The 22,285-nt window shown below is 35.0% G+C and overlaps 2 protein-coding genes across 6 annotated transcripts in view; one reads left to right on the plus strand and one right to left on the minus strand.

Moving 5' to 3' along the window:
- The window catches only part of Spn (protein phosphatase 1 regulatory subunit spinophilin), a 164,021-nt gene that overhangs the window by 88,134 nt on the left and 53,602 nt on the right, over nucleotides 1–22,285 (plus strand). For 4 of the 5 annotated variants that reach the window (XM_088235974.1, XM_088235977.1, XM_088235976.1 and 1 more), the window contains exon 3: nucleotides 19,067–20,372. In XM_088235974.1, coding sequence (XP_088092100.1) covers nucleotides 19,094–20,372 — 1,279 coding nt within the window. In that variant the 5' untranslated portion in view covers nucleotides 19,067–19,093. Of the gene's footprint in view, nucleotides 1–18,864; nucleotides 18,996–19,066; nucleotides 20,373–22,285 lie in introns of those variants that run through there. The other variant, XM_088235975.1, reaches the window with a different exon arrangement.
- Nucleotides 203–18,518, minus strand: LOC148275235 (uncharacterized). The gene is made up of 8 exons (XM_088235968.1): nucleotides 18,248–18,518; nucleotides 17,275–17,355; nucleotides 16,838–16,949; nucleotides 14,975–15,051; nucleotides 12,410–12,595; nucleotides 8,674–8,845; nucleotides 6,717–6,799; nucleotides 203–1,898 (listed from the first exon to the last, which is right to left on the minus strand). Exons 1-8 carry the CDS (start codon nucleotides 18,432–18,434, stop codon nucleotides 1,714–1,716), a joined length of 1,083 nt encoding a protein of 360 aa, XP_088092094.1. The 5' UTR covers nucleotides 18,435–18,518; the 3' UTR covers nucleotides 203–1,713.

A 22,285-nucleotide genomic window follows, 5' to 3' on the forward strand; every position in this document is an offset into this window, starting at 1 on the left:
TTCGGTCTGGATTATTTAACCAAAGCTGAGCAGTGCCAGTAGTGTCGGCGCAGCCATTACGACCACGGTGAAAGCGAGCCTTTGCTGATTGGTTATGGTTACCTACTCAAATTATACCGTACGTAGCGTAGACTATCCACGTCAAATTAAAACAATCGTTATTCTCATCTACAAAATTTGTAATTTTTATTTTATTATGCAGGTGGTAACAGAGAAAATCTTAATTGCGACAAAAACGCACGTGAAATTTCGAAATTCTAACAATTTCTAAATTTGAAATGTTTGTTTTTACAGTTTTCAGTAGTATGGTAGAACAAAATAAGGTAAGTTTTTGGTAGTATAATAAAATACAATTGGGTAATATTTGAATAGTATTGTAGTACATAATACAGGTTGTGGTCTCGTGGTAGTGTTGTGGACTCACAGATCAAAGGTCCTAGGTTCAAACCCCACTTTACCACTACTCGATTCCCATTTTTTCCAGAACAAGTTATTACGACTTTTAGGAAATAGTCTGATCTCAAATATCTCAAATATTTTTTCTCAAAAAAATTAAATTATTTTCATTTATATTTAGAATCTAGACATGTAGAATTTAAAAAAAAATTCTACCCAAGCGCGCTGAGAACTGAAGGACATGTAACCCCAAATCCATTTCGAAAATACAGATAAACGCTGCGCTTTTCATATTCATAATCGTCATAAAATCTTACCCTTATCCGCACCCGGTAGTGCATAGGGCACGGCACTGTCAAATCAAATGCATCGTATCTCGATCATTTATTACAGAAAGGTAAGGTGACCAATCTTACGCTTCAGAAGCCAGTCCAGGGCCAATGAAATTCTTAAGTTTAAAACCACATTTGAAAACAAATATTCCATGTTAACCCTCCCTGTGGTGGTATTCTGAATCTTCTCTATCCCCTAGAGAGTGGTTAATTTGGGAATTTTTATTTTTTGCAAGCACCTAAACTTTGCTTCATTTATGGCCACACTGATGATTAAACGTCAAACTAATACAAACACGTGGAACTTAACATGAACATTTTCATTAAGAACCCTTTTGCGACCTTAAGTATTACCCAAAACACTTAATTAGGTTGAATTGACCAAATTGCATTCGTTTTTTTTTAGTTTTTTAAACAATTTTATTCAACATTTGACGTTTAATCATCTGTGTGGCCTTTATATGAAGCAATTTATCGTCGTATTAAAAAAAATCCCCAAATCAATCACTCTCTAGGGGATAGAGAAGATTCAGAATACCACCCCAGAAATCGGTCCTAGGAAAAACGTGCCAACCACTACAACCGCATTTTCAATACTTATGTAGTATACACGGAAAATACATACACAGTTTTTTAATGTTAATAATAAAGGAAACTAATGTTTTTTTTGTAATTACTTGATTATTTAAATTGACAAATTTATTAAACCTTTGTAAAAGTACAGTTTATTTAGAGTTTTGACCTGAATATGTATATATTTTTTAATGGATTTTTACAGTTATTACACATCAGCAAGCAGGAATATATGTTTACAATACTAGGGAAAATTAAACAAATCTACTTTAATTTAATAAAACATAATATTGAAGGGGAGGGTTTACATAATTGTGCGTGTGCGACGTTTGTCCTAAGTACGTATGTGAAACTAAGTAGGTCTATTGACAGTAAATACGACGTCGTTTAATTATCCCGGTTGTGATTCAGTTCACCAGGCCTTGCAGTCCAGCTGCTCTCCCAGCGGCTTGAGGTCCGTGATGGCGAACCCGTCGTCGTCTACGCAGTACAACCGGCCGTCTATCTGCTGCGAGGCCAAGTAATTTCCGTTCCCTTTGCAGGTTTGGGACATGATCATCCCCACCTCCTCGAAATACTTCGTGTCTCTGGCACAATCTGAAACGAACAAACAGGGAACTGATATTTGCTAACGTAACAATTTGCTTATTACGTTTTTTTCTTTAATATTTGTATTAATTATCTTCATCAGTAATTTGTTACATTAACAGATAATTTAATTCACGATTGTGATGATCCGCCAAATTTGATTGACGTTATCGACTTTTTAACGTTAATTTTCGCTTAAAAACGTCGTCGTCAATAACGTCTTTCACCCCGATTAGCTTAATTAAAATAACTTCACTCGAAGTCAATTATACGTCATTAATTTTCTTGATTGATTGCAAGGCGCCTAGACTGAAATTAACCCTCAAAGCCTTAAAACACAAGGTTGGAGGGTTAAAACTGATATTATGACATCTCTACGACCCCTCACTAAAAGGTTTTAGTCTCTCCCGATCACTGCGCTAAACATTTATTGACTCGTTAGCCTTTTTGCACAAACTGCATAGTTCGCTAGAAACAAACTGAAAATCAAATGAATTGCAGTTCACTAATAGAATCGAAATTTACACTTGTATAATAAACATTATCTTTCTTTCATTTTTAGTTGGCTGGAAGATATCGCTTTTAGCAGTAAATCTGCCATAGTACTTATTATTTGTATTTGAAGATTTAAATAAATAAAATATAACAAAGATAAAGAACTTTCTGGATAAAGGAATATGGATTAAATAAAATTCTCAAAGCCAGTATGGAAGTCTAGGCATTACAGAGTTTATGACCTTTTATTCACAATGTTTAAATATCTCAAACTCTCAATTTTATTATAGTTAAAGTATTGCACTACTTTTATTTGGGGTAGGATAAAATTAAAAATAATATTGTTTAAATAAGAATCCCTAATATTCAAATAAAAACATCAACGTAACACGATTTTTAAGTATTTTTTCTAATCAAATTTAATTTTCGAGTTTCAAATCCAACTTTTTTAGTCTCCGTTCGATTGTGGGTGAGTTTTTAAAATTCAAGTTATATTTTTATAATGTTTTAAAAATATATGCACACCTGTATTTCTTGTGTCATTTGAGCATTTCAATTATACCTTAATAGTATGACGGTAATTTTAAGTTTTCTGACGAATATCGTATCATCTAGCCGAGCGTTAAAAATATTGCATTTGGAGACTTCATTTAAATGAATGTTTAAAAAAATCAGGTGCGCGGCACACATATTCATGAATGTAGCTACGTCTAAATGAAAACTGTCAGGTGCATGAAATGTATCGTTTAGAGTTTAGGTAGATGATACCTGACAATTATTGATGTACACCGACGCAAGTGTTTTAATTATATCAGTAACTCATTAAATATTGAAAGTTCATGTGGCTTAAGTTATGGGATGTATTTATAGTACATTATATCAATAATACGTTCCTAGGCAGTGGTACTACTATTTTGTACTTAACTCGTGGGTTTTCATATCAAGTTGAAACGTGAGCTAAATTTTGTAAAGTTACTATGATAAAAATAATACTAAGTATTCCATACAATGGCGTATAATCATAATATACACGTTACATTATATAGCAAAAAATCGAATAGCATACAATATTGCAAAAAAAAGATAACAGTGGCCTTATTCTGTACGTAATTCGTTTCGTAAATTCATTCGTATAGTATGCGAGGGAACGGGAGCGAAATACGATTTTCATTGCGTTACATTGAGATGGATATATGACGAACGAACGAACTTAAGAAACGAAATTATGACAGAATAAGCCTGCTGGTCACATGCGATGCCGATAAGTAGGTATTTTGCGTTTTCATCATTTTTTTATCTTGGTAACGCATGTTAATAAATCGAAAGTGATGGTTTTTGAGAGGGATGAAAATATAACTAAATGTGAGATCAGTGTGAACGGAGATATTCTGAATCAGGTAGAAGAATTTGTGTATCTGGAAAGTATGTTTACTAGGGATGGAAAGACCGAGAAAGTTATTGAAAGGAGGGTGAGTGCCGGGAACAGGGTGAACGGTGCACTGAAATCTACTTTGGCAAACAAATGTTTATCTCAGGAGGCTAAACTAGCAGTTCACAACGGAGTTCTAGTGCCAACTCTAATGTATGGGAGCGAAGTATAGAATTGGAAAAATGATGATGAAAGTAGGTTAAATGCTGTCGAAATGCGATCCCTCAGGCGAATGTGTGGCAAAACGATGTATGATAGGTGTACAAATGTCGAGATCTGTGAACTGTGTTAGGCTGAGATATGCATTATCGACAGAATCAAGAAAGAAGTTCTGCGCTGGTTTGGACATGTAGAGCGAATGGACAACGAAAGAACGGCTTAAAAGATCTACGATGCGAATGTTGATGGATGCAGAAAACGAGGAAGGCCGAGAAAGACATGACACGAACAAGTCCATAAAATACTTGAAGATGGACATGTCAAAAGTAGGAATAATCGGCGTGCGTGCATGAGAAGATGTATAAATGTAGAGGAAGCGAGGTCTGTATGCCAAGATAGAGTGAAATGGCGTTCTATCTTCTCTGCCTTCCCCTACGGGGAAACGGCGTGATTGTTTGTTTCTTGTTTCTTTTTGCGTCCTTTATGTTGAATGTTATTAAAAAGTTTAAATCAAATAGAACTGCTTTCGTGTAATAAACAAGCAGATACACGTTGATACGTTGTTTAATATACCTACCCATACCTTGAGGATAAGCCCTTAAATTATTTGGAAGTTAATGCAGTTTATTATTTTTTTTATTTATGATCTTTAATTGTTTTTGAAGTGTGTTAAAATAGAATTTTCTGTTTGAAAAATCTAATATTCATAAAAAAATTCAACGTGTTTTATATTTGTGTTTTATGTGATTTTTATTTTTATATAACCTTATCCTTACTGTTTTATATTCTATTGTACAAGCCACTTCTGCCATATACAAATTAAATTAGAAAATTACAGGTTATCGACGAAGATTCTTCACATTTTCATACGAATATATACCAAATGATCAAAAATAAACGGGAATTTCTCATTTAAAATGCCCGCGCTGCACTAGTCGGTATTTTGCAATCTCATTGGCAGCACTATTTTTGACAATCTGTCAAAGTTTGACGGCGATCGGATGTTCAGTATTCTGTCAGCGTCTGTTTGAGTGAGCCGAAAAATTGTTGTGTGGCGATTTTTACAATGGATAAAAAAGTAGAACAACGTGCGTGCCTCAAATTTTGTGTTGCTAATGAAATTTCGGGTACCGAATCATCGAAAATGTTGAATAAAGCCTTTGGCGAATCGTGTATGTCGAAAACACGGGCATACGAATGGTATAAAAGGTTCAAAGACAGCTGTGAATGCTTAGATGATGATGAACATATTGGACGCCCAGCAACGTCAGTTACCGAAGAAAACATCGAATCGGCAATGAAAATTGTGTTGGAAAATCGATGTGTACCAATCCTAGAGCTTGTTGTATTATTGAGCATCTCATATGGATCGGCAGATCATATTTTGGTAGATGTTTTGGGCATGAAACGCATCGCTCCCCGCCTCGTCCGAAAAACACTGAATTTTGTCCAAAAGCAGCGTCGAATTACTGTGGCTGAAGAGATGATTTCCAACTTAGATAGCGACCCCACATTCATCAAACGCATAAAAGCTGGTGACGAGACGTGGATTTACGAGCTTCACGTGCCGACTGAACAACAATCTTCCGAATGGCGCTTCGAAATTGAGCTAAAACCGAAAAAACCACGTCAAACTCGTTCGAAAATTAAAGTTTTGCTGACTGTATTCTTCGATATTCGTGGTATAGTGCCCTACGAATTCCTTCCATATGGTCAAACGGTCAATAAAGAATACTATTTAGACGTTATGCGCCGTCTGCGTGAAACAATTCGTAAGAAAGCCTGATAAAAGGACAATTCGTGGATTGTTCACAACGATAATGCGCCCATCTCATACAGCGTTGATTGTTTCGGAGTTTTTGGCCAAAAATTCGACTAATGTCATCAGCCATGCACCGTATTCTCCAGACAGGCCCCGTCTGACTTTTTCTTTTCCCAAGACTAAAATTGCCATTAAGAGGAACGTGCTTTGGGATGATTGATGCCATAAGAGAGAATTCGCTGCAAGAGCTAAAGGCCATACCTTTGTAGGCCTATAAAAAGTGCGTAGCATTTAATTGGATTAAGCGTTGGCATCAATGTATCGTCGCAGATGGAAAATATTTTTAAGGGGATAATAAAGAAATTTGTTAAAAATTACGATTTAGCGTTTTTTTTTTTGCCAAATTCCCGTTAAGTTTTTATCATAAGGTACATACATTTTCGTATATAAAATTATATTTTACTTTATAGACAATTAAAGATAGCTCTGTTAATTTTCCTTTGTTATCGGGGCCATGGTATGGTTTATTGAAACGTCTGTTCTGCCGCTATTTTTTTTTTTTTTTTTACTATATAATGACCATGAACGCGGTGCATGACACGACCTCGAGAACATTTATCCTATACAAACGGCTCATACCAATTCAAGAGATAAATTTAGTCTTCAATGTTGAGGATCTCGAAACCCAGAGTCGTTAATATTGCATTCCTTTTCGATTGCAGACTTCGGAATTGGGTCTCTTTCAATAATTCCTCTTGATGCATGATTTTAAAGGTTAGTTTTGACCCTTAAACCTTAGTTTTGACTTGTGCATTCGTGCTTGTGACGCATCTACAGTATAGAATATCATTCATATTATAATATGTGAAATCTTGTTACACTGCATAAGGCTTTTTTCTATAATCACATTTCATTTATGTAAATAATAGGCAATTACGTTAGGGCGTTCAGTGAAATATATGAAATAATATGATATACTTACTACAGTTGACCAAACTTAGCGTAGCCCCAGCTTCCGTTTGATAGGGTCCAATTCGCTCTCCGTTTCTCCAGGAGCAGTATGCACTATTAAAAATAAAACATCATGTCACTCTAATCACTCATGATCGGTAAAAAAGATATTTATTACATATTTTTGGTACCTACATTTTTGATATCTACATTGCACTCGACCTTTACGGTTATGTCTCCCTTTTAATAGAAAATAAATGCACATATAATATTTACTCCCATTCGCATTTATTAATTAATATTAGTTTCGTGCTTCTTATATGATTACTGTCATATCCTTTCATCATTTTACCTCCACCCACACATATAGTGAACAAAGCACTGCTTTGGTCTCCAATCGTAAAGTATCGGCGATCATTGGTATACACACAAGGATGATTAGTTGCTAGTTTCAGACGCTAGTCCAAGGGCTATGAAATATTGTCGTGAAATACCACCTACTAAATAAGTCGTTCACGTTGATCCTGCAGGGAATCGAACCCAGAATCTTAGGGATAGTAGGCAAACGTATTTTACCAACCGGTATATCACGTGGCAGACTAATCTCTTTACTCGATTTTTTTTTAAAGCAAATTTTCCATTCAGTCGAAAACATTCGTCCAGGGTCCTGGTTCGTTTCACACCCGGAACTAATTTTTTCCTACAGGCAGTGTCAATCTTGTTGTGTTCATCTTGCAGTTAATTACATAATTACGTGTGAAATAAATATAATAATTTAGCTACGTAGAGCAAACGTGTACTTACGTAAGTTACCATTACCTAGTACTTACCTACTAATATTTTTATAGTTGTATTTCTCAAATAATGTTTCCGCGAACATTAAGTGGGTTGCTGGCTATTACAATACTAAGTTACTTGAAAAATTTAGTGTCGTTGTCATATAGGACAATGGTCTTGTACAAGGACACACGATATTACTGTTTACTGAATACCTCAGGTTTTTAAACATTTCTTTTTCGTTTTGTACCGAAGAAGCTTAATTTTTAACTTTCAAAAACGCAAAATCACACCTGCCCTGATAAACGGCACTAAGATAATGGACTCCCAAGAATAATCTGCTTATAAATTATCAAAAGTTTCGGGAATACGGACTTATATATTCCATTCCAACAGTGGTAAACACATTTTCTCATATTAACAACATGAGGCCACAAGAACCTCACCAAACATATATGGACTGATGAATCGAGATCAGACATAGAAAAAAGATAATTCAACTATGTATTTTATCGTCGTGTCCCTATCCGCACCAGGTGGCGCATAGGGCACAGCAGTTGTAGACCAAGCGCAGCGTTTATTGATCACAGCGCAGAGTGAGATTCATTCATTATATCTTAATTATTAGATCTTAATAACCCCTAGGGAGAAAAACTAACCTAGGGAGAAAATCCAGTCAGTCTGCAAAGATTTGAAAATACTTAAAACATTGTAAAAACTGGTAAAAGAAAAAGTATAAAAATTGGAAAATTGTTTTCAGGCGTTGCCTAGTAGGTGAATTGGTTCAGCCGGATGAATGTCACCCGCATAGTAAAGTTTTCAGCTCTTTTATTTCATAAAAGTCAACAGATGGAAGAGTTGGGGAAATGTGGATTTTCAAACGAAGAATGGTGAATGTTAAAGTGTGTAAAGTGGCCACTTAAACCAGCCAATGACAGGTCATAAGCCTAGACTTCCATATTCCCTTCTCAGAAATGTTTTCCCTCTCTGTCTTGTTTGAAAATCTTTGAAATCAATATTTTATATCGGCATTCCCAAAAAATGATCCCGGGACCTCAAGCATGGTAAGCGAACGCACCAACGTATAAGCTTACCTAAATAAACGTTTCACGTTTAAGCGTGACGGCGCAAAAAAATCTACGCGGCGCGCCCAAAGACGTATTCACCTCGTTAAATAATATCCAAATTACGACAATTTGTTTTCTACTCACATGCCATTTTGTATTTGATACACTCCGTATGTACCATCGTAGTCGCAGTTTGGAGACGATAAGGTGACTTGCGAAATGCCGTGTATTGCCAACTTGTTCTTCAACACGGCTATTGCGTACGCTTTGCTCTCGCACTTCCGTAGATACTGGGAACCGAATTTTTCCTCCTCGTCTGTGGGAAATATTCACACAACTCAATAATCATCTCATCATCCGCACATTATGCTGCACGTTCTTTATTACGTCTCCTGGGATGTATTAATGACGAACGTATAACTATACATCAAATAAGAACGAGAATTCGTAATATTATTGTTTTTAGCTTTAATAAATCGACGGTCCCTACGTGTACTATCGAAACTGCATTTTGCGAGGTTTACGGGAGATAAAAACAAACCTTGATATTTTTTTATGAAGCTATCAGATACTGTAGAATTGCCAAACATCGTATCTATCGCATTTTTATAGACACATGTTTGACAATTCTGCAGTATCTGAGAGCTTCTTTAAACAATATCAAGCTTTGTTTTTGCTCTCCTGTAAACCCCGCAAAATTCAGATTCCATATTGTACGTAGGGACCGTCAAAATAATCTCTTTTCTCCTTTTAATTTTATATGGATATTTGAGGATATTCTTACAAAATTTCATATCTCATCAGATAATTCGTCGCTTCGGTTCGTTTTTGTCCAATAGACCAAAACACAAATCGGCAGAAATAAAGCTTTGAAGTGTTTTTTTAACGAAATTGGCATAAGTCATGACCAAAACTTAAGACAAAATTCGTTAAAAAACCCCTTAAACAATTTTAAAAAAATGTTTATAACATTTTAATTTTATGAATAAAGGATTTCTCAGAACTCCTGTACACTTAACTCAATTTCGTTAAAAATAGCCTGTTGGACAAAAACGAACTAAAGCGACGAATTATCTATAAAAAAATCGTAAATGATTGCTTTTTTTTATATCCGCATCTAATTATGAATAGTGCATGTGCATACCTATAAGATATACTGCATATTATAAATGGCACTTCATTGGTACATTACATGCAACTATTATTTCTGCGGCGTTTAGGTATCACTAAATTTTAGAAAATTAGTTATGTATATAATTCCATTATATTTAGTATACGGAAGGTTATATGAGGATATGCAAAGTAGGAAAAAATGTTTATGTTTATGTCAATATGAATATTAGTTGATGTTATACAAATAAGACAATTATATTATGTAAACGAGTAGATACACGTACTCGTACTCTTAACTTATATCAAAATTGCCTCTAACAACGCGGAAAAAGCAAATATGAGAAGAAACGCAATATGACTTGTACTGTTTCACCTATTAGGTTCTCAAGTCAGCGCATTTAATGATTATCCTTAGATAGCACCCGCAATGAGGATGTTCAGTGCTACGGGAAATTGGATATTAAAAATGATTTCTTACGCGCGGTAAAAATCAAAGCATTTAATTGTACGGTGAAGTTTCTCGAAAATATATGATAAAAATGAACTAATTTAAAGCGTCACAAGTTCTTGTGAACAGGCGTTCAGAATAGTCAACCAATTATGTGTTTTGATATATTTCCGGTTTCCGGGAAACTATGTTTAGCGTGTTTTCACGGCGACAACTAGTGATATCGCGGGCTGAGTAAATTCAAAACTAAAAAAAATATATTTTTTTGGCTTTAGTTTGATAGTCTATTAACAAATTAAGAAAAACTACTGCTCATGTACGTTAAATAATTAAATCATTAATAAACTTGAAATGGCTCCCCTGCACGTTGCACATAAATGGCATCGAATAATCTTAATTTAAAAAGTATTATATTTTATAATATTCAGCATGCAGTATTATTTCAATTGTTGATTTGGGATGAGCTTTTAACTTTAAAATGCAATATCTCACAACTACAAAAATGTAGTTACGAACTTGTTCCAGAAACACGACGATATTCTGTGTCCCGTAAAATGGTTCCTGATAAACTATTTAAAGTGATAGGAATTATAAATCAGAGTTTTGATAATTTTAATAAAAAACCGAACTTTATTTATTTTAATTTTATCAAACTTAAATTATATCGATCTGTTTTTACAGTTTGATTTTTATATTAAAATAAAATAAATAAAACAACTTTGTTTTCAACCACTAATTTTTATTTTTCACCGACCGGTTTCAAAGCAAACAAGCTTCCTTGTCAAGGTTTACGTAACTAATGAATTGATTCCTTTTTATTTTATTTCTATCGTATTCACTAAATACTACACGTGGACCCAATAAATCAAGTGTTTTTTTTTTCTCTTACACGGGTGGTAATCTGATATCATTATTTTCGAAGTAAGACAGGAGAGGACTAAAAGAAATATTGTTTATTTGGTTATTAATTATTGTTTTCTTATTATGAATAGCTTTTTTAATTTCTAAGATTTCTAAGTTGTCTAATTTTAATATTTTATTTTCAACATGAAGTACTTTTCATCCAGTGTCTTTATTGAAGTTATGATTATTTTCTATCAGATGATTGCCGAATTCAGAAAAATTATTATTATTTAAGCATCTTAAGTGTTCTTTTGCTCTAATATTAAAGTTTCTTTTAGTTTTTCCAATGTAGATTGAATCGCAATCATTACAATTTAATTGGTATATTCCAGATTTATTATATTTATGGACTTTGTCTTTGTGATTTTTTAACAATGTTCCCATATTATTAGTTGTGTAGAAAGCCGGTTTAATGTTTGATGGTAGGGAATTTGATAATTGTTTTGAAAAAATGTCATTTATAAAAAAGAATCCGCCTCCATTGTTTACGTGGGTTTGCTTTATGTTTTATTTATTTTATTATAATGAATAACCACAATGTTAGTGCTTCAAATATAAACTTTATAGTTTGATTTTTATTTAATTCTTTTAATGGATACTGGATACCAGTGGCAAGCCGTGATTTATTTTTTAATTAATCTACTTTTGTATTTTACCTACGTAATATGTAAGTAATATAATTAAAAATGTCAATTTTTTCTGTGCTGCTGTGAAAATCAACTCAAACAACAATTATTATCAACCACGCGATAGACGTAGCTTTATTCTACACTATTTTAATACAATACTTGTACTAAAGTTTATTAACAAATACCACAATGACATTCAGCAGTAACTGTCAACACTGAGCCCTGGCCGATTCGACACATCATGTCCTATGTGATACATAATATGTCAACGGTATCCTATCAAAGGAAAATAGTGAAAATATAATTAAAGAAATAATGTTCAAAATACTAGTTTCCAAATAGAGAATCTTCAAATAATATTTGTAATCTGAAAGCTTGTTTTAGTACTAAAAAAGCTGACTTGGGTTAAAGACGTAAAATATAGTGTACTTTTTTGTATGGAGTAATAAGCTGATAAGAATCAGCTAGCTTCATCGTTCACTGAAAACGGGCTGGGCGCACTTCATAGATATTTTTTTTGTAAGAAGATATAAACGGTGGTGATTTATAATAAAACAACAATTATTTTATGTATTTTCCCATAAACATAATAACCATGAAACATTATTATCGAAAGTCAAATATAAAGGTAAGGTGTGCATAATTGCTTATTTCGACGATTCGCCCCTGCTGGATACTATCTTGTTTTGTTTATAAGCAACGCCAGTTCTAATTTAGGTAATCCGAAATCTTAGTCAAGGGCTCACTTTCGCAGGTGGTGGTATTATTTATACTGTTCGGTACTTACAGCAAGGCAACTGTGTTATCAGGTCCTCGGAAACTATGAGCGAGGCGGGGTCTCCCGTCTTGGCCTCGGCGCACCAGCAGAGCCCGTTGTCGCACTGCAAGGGTTCGTAGTTTCCCTCCGCAGAACAATGCAACGACACGTCCGTGCGTCCCATTGCTTCAAGATCCGAACGGCGACGACTGCAAGCTGCAAATATCAAAGTCGCCAGTTATGTTTACGGCCGAAACACTATTATAACAAGTCTGAAGATGACCGTAAAAGAGTCAATGTGCTGATTGGTCAAATAAATAATTCAAAGTGTACTTATTTATAAATTAAGAGTGTATGAAAATATAAAAGAATTTCCAATTCGTTTTTGTTGTATTTTTGGTTTAAAGTCTCTGTACTTGATTTGTTATTTATATTGTTTGTAAACTTTATGACTAATTTTTCTTTCTCAATTTGATTCTTGATCGCAATTTCGAATCACAGTTATTTCTCATTTAGAATGGCCCTTAAATTGAAATATTTGTAGATTGTAAAAGCACAAATTTTATATGGGTATTTATTTTTATAAATTAAAATCCAAGCACTGCGCATTGCTTTTAATCGTACTTAAAGGAAGATTTTGCAGAATGTGATAAAGTTTTAATTAATTCTTGATGTAAATGGTATAAAAAAAACTTGATATAAAAAATATTAGTTTTCTCATATTTTCACTGAGAAAATTTTTATGTGTAGTTTTTTAGAAATTTATTTTCATAAATATTTACAAAAAATTCTTAAAGCCATTTTACGACGCGAATGTTGATGGATGCAGAAAACGAGGAAGACCGAGAAAAACATTGTCATGACCAAATCCAACAAATACTTAAAGATGGACGTGTTAAAAGTCGGAATAATCGGCGCGCGTGCATGAAAATATGTATGAATGTAGAAAAAGCGATATATGTATGCAAAGATAGAGTGATATGGCGTTCTATCCTCTCTGGCTACCCATATATAGAATTTTAATTGAAACAACAATACATACCTGCTGTATTTTTTTTTTTCAAATTATTATCAATACAAAAAACGCCTTTCCATTAGCCATAATTTAAGCATATGTCTCGTAAACATAATATTTTATTTTAACAATAACAACAAACCATCACGCCGTTTCCCCGTAAGGGTAGGCAGAGAGGATAGAACGCCACAACACTCTATATTTGCATACAGATCTCGCTTCCTCTACATTCATACATCTTCTCATGCACGCGGGCCGATTATTCCGACTTTTGACATGTCCATCTTCAAGTATTTGTTGGATTTGGTCATGCCATGTCTTTGTCGGTCTTCCTCTGTTTCTGCATCCATCAACATTCGCATTGTAAATATTCTTAGCCGTTCTTTCGCTGTCCATTCGTTCTACATGTCCAAACCAGCGCAGAGCTCCTTTCTTGATATGTTTTATTTTAAACACACATTTAATGATTTTGTGGCTTATGAAGTTCCGCTTCCTTAAAATCTAAGACGTAAGTTAATCGGAAAAATAACAAACAAACGATTTTTCTGAGTAGTGGCATTTTGCAAGGGTATCCACCAATACACGGCCAAATAGAAAAAGTATCAATTTGTATTTGAACGACATAAATATTACGATTGCATGAACAAGTGGTATTTGTGGTTTTAATCGGATGTTTTTAATTTAGATATTATATTATGTTTATGTACTTCACAAATGCGAGTATCATGGTTCTATTGTTTATTTTGCCAATTGAAGATTGCCATCCATAGTGTTGAAGTGCTTTATCTGTTTAGTTTTTTATTGTTTACTTTCTAGCACGAACACTTTTCAAATTTACTATTATGCTTAATGTTTGTTTTTGAAAATTGATAATTTTAAGTTGCCAGAATTTCACTCGTCCATGCACTTTGTAGCTGCAAGACGATTAGTAATCTAGCTTCAATAGGTAAATGTTATCAACTATCAAATATCCAAATTTAGTAAATGAGGTCTAGAATTCCAACCGTCCATGCGCTCAGTAGCTGCGAGACTTGTTGTTATCTAACTTCTATTTTTATAAATTTGTTTTTTATATCATTTTTTAAAATATCACTAAAACTCTAAACTACATTGTCAAATAAAAAAATAGAAATGTAAATAGGGGCTAGATTTTTTACTGTCCATGCGCTCTGTAGCTGCAAGACGTGTAATCTAGCTCCTATATATCATAACTGGAGACGAGAAACAAGAATCCTAACCGTCCATGCGCTCTGTAGCTGCAAGACGTGCTGGGATATTTATTTACTGTACAGCGCCCTTGAGGTGATTTTCCCAAAAACGGCGCTATATAAATTATCCAAATATAAGATTAGGTTCGGATTACCCTAGTAATATCGACGCTCGTAAACAAAAGTTAATTCGGATGTAACGTTCAACAACTCCCTTCACAAAAATAATGAAAATGTGGTTAATGTTTGTGATTTGGTTTTCTTGTACACGTACAGTGTTCGCGTGTTTGATGGATGGACGGATGATGGAGGATGATACTAGATGCGTGTCGAATGAGATATCATTATATGAAAGGGAGGTTGGATACTTACCGCACGTCATATTCTGTGCATCTTTAGCCCAAGATATTCCAAATATCCTTTTCCCTTTCGCACTCGAGCAAAAACATCTGTAATGAGAAATATAATAATAAGCTATCATTACTCTGCGATTAGTTATTGAGGTTCATATATGTATATAAAAATGATACTCCTTAGACTCTACGATTAGTTATCGAGGTTCATATATGTATATGAAAATGATACTCATTAGTGCGGGGTAATGCATACTCGTAAAACTATAGTAGTAACGTAACTACTGTAATTATACACAAGGAATGCCGCAAGTAAGAATTATTATGTTTTTATTATCAAGTATTGTTTACATGATTATTTATTTACCAATTTTATGAAGTTATCATATCTAAATTATAGACCTTTTAAATTTATTCAAAATTGTAAATTCAATATGGGATTGCCCTGAACTGTTATCTTTCATCAACTTCAGGGTGCCTGGAAGAATGACTAGACAGGTGCCACCGTTTTGTAGCAACAATTCACGGACAGTGTATACTTGTAATGCCGTATTAAACAGACTTCATGAACTCGGCAATAGTTATTCCCACGTATCTGATATATTTAGTGTAGGGTATTGTTCCTATAGAACAAACCTTTTAAACCTTTTCAAAGATGGTGAATAGTAATTATATTTATTTATTCATGCATTTCATAATATATACAGTTTTTTATTCACTTTGCCCAGCTGTATGAACCAGTACTTATGATTTTCTTGTTGTATTACTGTAGAATGTTTTATTATTTAAACTTTCTACTGAATATGCTGTATAATTTTTAGGTTAATTTTTTTAATATAAATCTTGTATAATTTTTAGGTTTAATTTTTTAAAATAACTCTTGGGTATAAGGAAACTTATGTTTTAAAAATATATATATATATTAATACAAATATGTTAGTATTGTAAATGTTTGTAAAAGGCAGATTTGCCGTGTATGTAAATAAAATAAAATAAAATAAATCAGTTGACGATCCAAAGTAAAGTACTACAAACTTATAAAATTCCCACTTATAAAACGTACCGTTTTATTAACATAACTAAATTAATTATTCTAAATAACTTGGTAAAATACTTAATTTTTTTAAGGAAACGGAAATCGGATTAAAAATAGCAAGAAAATTGAATTACTTGTATTTTTAATTTACTGTTTCGGCGTTTACTTTGTGGGATGACGTGATTAAGTTTTAAATAAAATTTATTCAAAATTTTGTAAATGCCAGATAAATTCGGGCCTCTAGTCACGAGCATGTCAAAACCTCAAATCGCTCGTACTTTTTAAAACTTAAAAGATAAATTAAATTGAGATAAAACTAAATTAATTATAATTATTAACTGAAAACCTAGTTACTGCAGTTTCGCTTCCTGAATTTCATGATTCATGAAGGAATATTGATACGCGAGTAAGACTAAATAAATAAATAAAAAAATCGGAATTCCGCATCTGTATTTAACAAAATGTCGAAAATGTTCGAAACTGCACTCTCCGTGAGGACGGCAATATACGTAGGTATAGTTTTATCGCCAATAGACAAAGATAAAAATATTTTTGCTCAAGTTATCGATACACGCACACAAGGGGCTATCTGCAGATTACGAGATTACCCACTCTTTCTTCGGGAATGCAGTGTAGAAGATTTAGGGAATAAAACTGTAAATGGCAAAAATAATGCTTTCGCTAATAACTGTTCAATTTTTCATTGCAGCCGTTACAATTACTTTAGCTTAGCGTACACTACGCGTCACGGCAAATTTCAAGTTATTTTTCTTGGTCATTACATCCTAGTTGACATACTTCTCCCATTAAAACCTTAGAGTACTGCGAGTATTAAATTTTCATTACCTTCCGACGATCTTGTCGCCTTTGCACTGAACTGGATTGTAAGTCCCATCAGAGTTGCAATTTGGAAAGTAAATCGGCTTTGGTTTGAGATGCACCGAATGCAAGCAGGAATCTAGAACCACATTTTAAAAATCATTTCATGTAAGCTATACTTAGTCAAAGGAAGAAAATATATATCGCTGATAATAAAGTAAATTTTTTGACATCGATTTGACGATTACTTAGCTCTTAGTCTAACCCTAACCCGGTCTAGCCGGTAATGTTGCTGACGTTTGTAAGTTGGTAAATCAATTGATATATCGATAGCCATAAGTCTTTCCGCTTAACTGATATAAATAAATTATATTACTTAGGGAAAGTGTCGCAACTTCTCAAATGCATGATGAAATCTTAAAACTACAAGTCAAAACCACTAAAATAATCACTAATTTAAATACCTGCATCTATAGCGCAATTCCTTTCTTCGCACTTTAGTCCGGGTGCACATAATTTATTGGCGTTGCAAGTATCTTCTAACTCTGAAAAGTACACAATATTTTTTATACGTAAAGGTACCTTGAACAAAATCCGAAATCGCAAAGTACGCAGACAGGTTAATGAGAAATTTATGTAGATAACGAGAGATATTCGCATAGTTTTTTAATTAAAAAATGATATCATTAATGATCAGCTCATTATCAATGGGTAGTATAATTAAAATCCATTGTAATGTTGTTTTCTCTTTCTTTAGTATTTTTATGGAATCATTATTATTTTTCTTCAAAATGGGCGGATCAACGCGAATCTGTTCAATTTAGATAAATAAATACTGCAGTTTTATTGGCAAGTATGTATTGTTTTTACCAGGGGGCGCGCCTCTTATAGGCATAATATAAGAAATGCCTCCTGTCTAGTCTTACTCAATTATCCAAAAATATAGAGTTTTTCTAAATATGCAATTCACAAGTCAATTGTCTATTGAAATTAATTTCATTGATGACTCCGAAAGACTCGTTATATTTTTAAGAAAATTAAATAGGGTGGGATGGGCAATAAGAAAACAATACATATGATATGGAGAGCACGCTTTTAGCAATCGGATGATTTTAATTGAATCGGGTTGTGGTCCCGTGGTTAGTGTCTCGGACTCGCGGCTCAAAGGTCCGTGGTTCGAATCCCACTCTACCCCAATTAAATCCCCATGTTTTAATAGTGAGCTATTCACAACTCGTTGAAAATGGGCCACAAAATGAAATATTTGGGTAAATCATAAGTACGCAAATATGTATTTTCTATTTAAAAAATAAAATAATAATAATTATAAATTAATGTTCTTAATGAATCGAAATTTGTTTTTGAAAAAAGAGAACATGATTTAATAATTTGTCTTCTGAATTTACTATAAAAATATTTCTAAATGTTTTATAATACCATAACGCCTTTGACACCCTGGACAGCAACTCGATACTGTGGAATTAGCCACAATGTAATATCCATCTGCACAGTCACTTTGATCGTAATCCGTCAAGCAATCATCACCCAATAAGCACGCTCCACTAACGAGGGACATGTTCCCCGCCAGTCCTAGGGCCATAGCGAAAATCCATGTTGATTTCATACCGAATTTATGTGTTTTTAAAACTTTTTAGAGTCGTGTACATGTGTACTGAATGTAAAAAATAAACTGACAATTATGTATTTTCTATTGAAGTATTCAATCGCTTTTCTTATCTTCGAATGATAAGATTTCAAAAGGAAGCGATTGATTGATAAATGTTGACTCAGAATAGTGAATTATGTTATATTTTCTTAATATTCGATTCATACATTTACAACACAACGGTTCTCATTAGGTATGTGTATGTCATATGATTAAAACCTATTTTTGTGGAGTTAATTTACTAATATTTTATATCCCGCAGTATGATGATAACCATTCTTATCTTTATCATAATGCACACCTCAGAATGAAAAGGCCTCATTAATATGTTATCAGCGCTGAATTCTAAAGGATTTGTTCGCAACTTATTATCAGTTACGTCTTTGTCGTCTGAGCTGCCTCGTCGCAACTGCGGCTGTCTTGTCTCCGCTGTAGTAACTACGTCAACGTTTATAAAAAAATCCCTTTCAGCCTTCGTTTAACTGGTTCCAACCTGATCTGCGGCCATGGAGACCACCGGTACAAACTTGGTTTTTATATGACTAATTGTTTGAGGAAACCATTTTCATTTTCTCTTTTTTTCTTTTCAGGTCCGCTTAGGGGCTGTGTGTGAAGAAATGGAGGATAAAAAACTACCCAGTTCGAAAGTATCACAAATTGCGAACATCTTCCAAGGAATGGCACCATCGAGAGATTGTCAAGGTCCGGAGGCGAGTGCGGGTGGAGGAGCCGTGGCGGGGACCGTGGCGTCTGTGGTGCGCACCGAGAGCCATCTGGCGAGGTTTAACAACGCCAGGGCGCTGTTCGAGAAGCTGGGCGAGGAGAACCGGCCGCTGCACCGCGTGGAGAAGTCACCCTCGGGGGGTGGCCTGGCGGGGCTGGCGAACCGCTCCCGCTCCAGCTCCGCCGGCTCCCGCGCCGGGAAACTGTCCCGCTCCCCTTCACCCCCGAAGCCCGACTTGCTGCCCACCCACAATCACAACTCCATCATAGATAGCGATAGAAATATCAACGGCAACGTCGACTCCAATAACACTTCTTTCCGTTCGCCTAGAGGAGATTTCAGAATAATGGCCAACGCTAACGGAACTGCTAAAGATGTTAACCGAATAGGCAAACCTCTCATTTTGCCGAAGAAACCCGATAAGCCAGAGCGGAAATTCAATAGCAAAGAACTTATCGAAAAACAACGAAACTGGACATCACATTTTTCCAAAGCTCGAACAGTAAGAGCGTCCGGTGAAAATGTCAAAAACGAAGTGAGGACGGTCGGCGCTGCTGGGAAGGAAGATCGGTCCTCCGCCCGACTTCCAGCGAGTGTGGAAGGGGGCGGCGCGAAGAGTCCCTTCCGCTCTCCTCCCTTATCCCCACCTCCCCCGCCGTCCACTCCTCCGCGAGTGCTAAGCCCCTCCCCGCCGGAGGGAGCCGCGGTCGCTTCTTCGCCACCGTCGAGGAATTCTAGAAGTCCCGGATCTCCGGCGACCGACAACTCGCCGAGTGGTACAACCAAAAGCGCAATAGTGGCTCGTTCGCCACAGGAAACGACCGCACCAGTCGAAATGACGGTCGAAGCTCCCGTATCCCCCGATCGAGCTAACGCTTTTTCCCCCGTTCGAACTCCGGGTTCTCCCACTAAAATAGTTTCACCCGCGAGAAGCGCGAGTCCCCCGAAAAGGACTGTGGACTCGGAGCAAAGTGTCATAAGTTCCATAGTGTCTCCCACTAAAGGTGTTAGTTCCCCCACGCGAGTGATCAGTTCTCCTACTTCAGGGCGTGAGAGCCCTCCTGTGTCTCCCGCCAGAGCAAGGAGCCCCCGCTCACCCGTGGCGAGGGCTCTTCCCGCACAAACCGAAGAACTACACTCACCCGAGGAGTCCAACGATGTCCTTATGAACGGTAAGAATTTATCTTACAACTTATATGATAAATAACATAGATACATAGACTTGCACATTTTACATGGGTTTTAATAAATTCGCATCTACAAAATGTTTATACTTATAAATTTATGACAACACTATGATGGGGTCGCTATTTATCTTTTCAATATTACCTAGTAATATTTTTTATGTCAAAATAATCGTAAAGTGTAAGTATATTAGTATGTATCAATTGAATATAGAGAAGTGCCCTCGATCTGGTAATTTACGAGGGTAGTCCCAAAAATTCGCTTCGTTGCTTTGGTTGGTTATTGCCCATCACTAAATATATACCAAATATTGACAAAAATGAGTAATTAGTTTTCGTATTACACCAGAATGAGTGAGTCAATTCTGAAGAAATATCGAGTATGGATAAAATTGAGTTTTGAGCCGTCATTAAATTTCTTAATGATGGTGTAGACTTTTCAAAGATCGCAGAGAATCAACAAAAGACGACCCCGCCCTGGGCCCGTATTACAATTGGAAATTAACGTTTATCTTTAATTTTATCTATAAATTAAAATTAAGTATTCTTCATGAAAAATAGAATATGTATACAATTTTCTAAACGTATTCAATTACAGGTTACCGACGAAGATACTTTAAATTTTCATAAAAATATAAACATACATTTGCACACATAAATATCGATTTTACTTTCAGTTTCAGTGCTGCAGAGCAGCGTTTATTTAATAATTTAAAATACAAAAAACAATTTGTTACCCACTAAGTCTAAAGACTTTTCGGACACATTTTTTTTAATGACAGGTTTAATTTACATTATTTTATTTATATTTTGCAAATTTATTTATTAACAGGCACTATAAAGTATTTAGAAGATATTTCTTCAGCTCTTTTTTTTCATTTGAAGATCTTTCATGTTAATGATGGTTTGTGGGAGATCATTGAACAACCTTCTAATAACGCAATTAAATGTTCTCTCTCCGAAGTTATTTGTAATTCGGGGAACGATCAGGGAGCCCCTAGTTTTTAATCTAGTGTTGTGAGTGAGGGAAACTCTTGTTTTATATTCCGGATCAACAAAGTGATCTACAATCAATTTGTAGTCACAAAGATGTTTTACCGGCAGGACATTAAATAATTTAAAATATACACCTTCGACCATATGTTTCGCTTCACGGATTATGTTATCCGGTACAATCCCCCTTAACAGGCTCACCTGAATATCATAAAATTTACCCAGATGAGACTGGAAGGTGAGACCCTTATACCATTATACCCTTATAGACCCTATACCATCATACCAGACTTTATACCATCTCGGTATGTTCCTATGAAGATAGCGTTTGAGGCCTGTTGAGGCAACCTGTCTTTTTTTGACAAGTTGAAAAATTCATATATGAGGGTGCCTTTTTGAAGAAAAATCAGCTAGCAGAAATTGTAGGAGTATCACCTGCATATAATTTGAGAATCCTACATCGTCATCTTGGTATGTCAACAGTCAGTAAAAGATGTTTGCCGCAAATGCTTACGCCGCGCCGCTTCAAAAGCTACTCCGGGTCGAGAGTTCCCGCGAATGTTTAATCCTCTGCCGAGACAAAAAGGATGATGTTTTAGACCAGATAGTTACCGGATATAAAATATGGCTTCATCATTATGAGCCTAAATCGAAACAAAATTCTATGCAGTGGCATAAAAATGACACATTACCTTCCAAGAAGTTCATGGTATCTCAATCGGCCGGAAAGGTCATGGCTACTGTTTTTAGGAATGTAAATAGTATCCTGTTGATTGACTACAATGAAAATAGTATAACTATAACGGTAACATACTCCGCTAATTTACCGATGTAGTTAAAAGAAACTCTTAAGAAGAAAAGTAGAGAAAAATTCACCAAAGGTGTCTACGACTTATTTACGACACCGC

Source organism: Micrasema longulum, unplaced genomic scaffold, assembly GCF_059751315.1.
Source record: "Micrasema longulum isolate JH-2025_06_02 unplaced genomic scaffold, ASM5975131v1 h1tg001484l, whole genome shotgun sequence".
Classification (NCBI taxonomy): Eukaryota; Metazoa; Arthropoda; class Insecta; order Trichoptera; family Brachycentridae; genus Micrasema; species Micrasema longulum.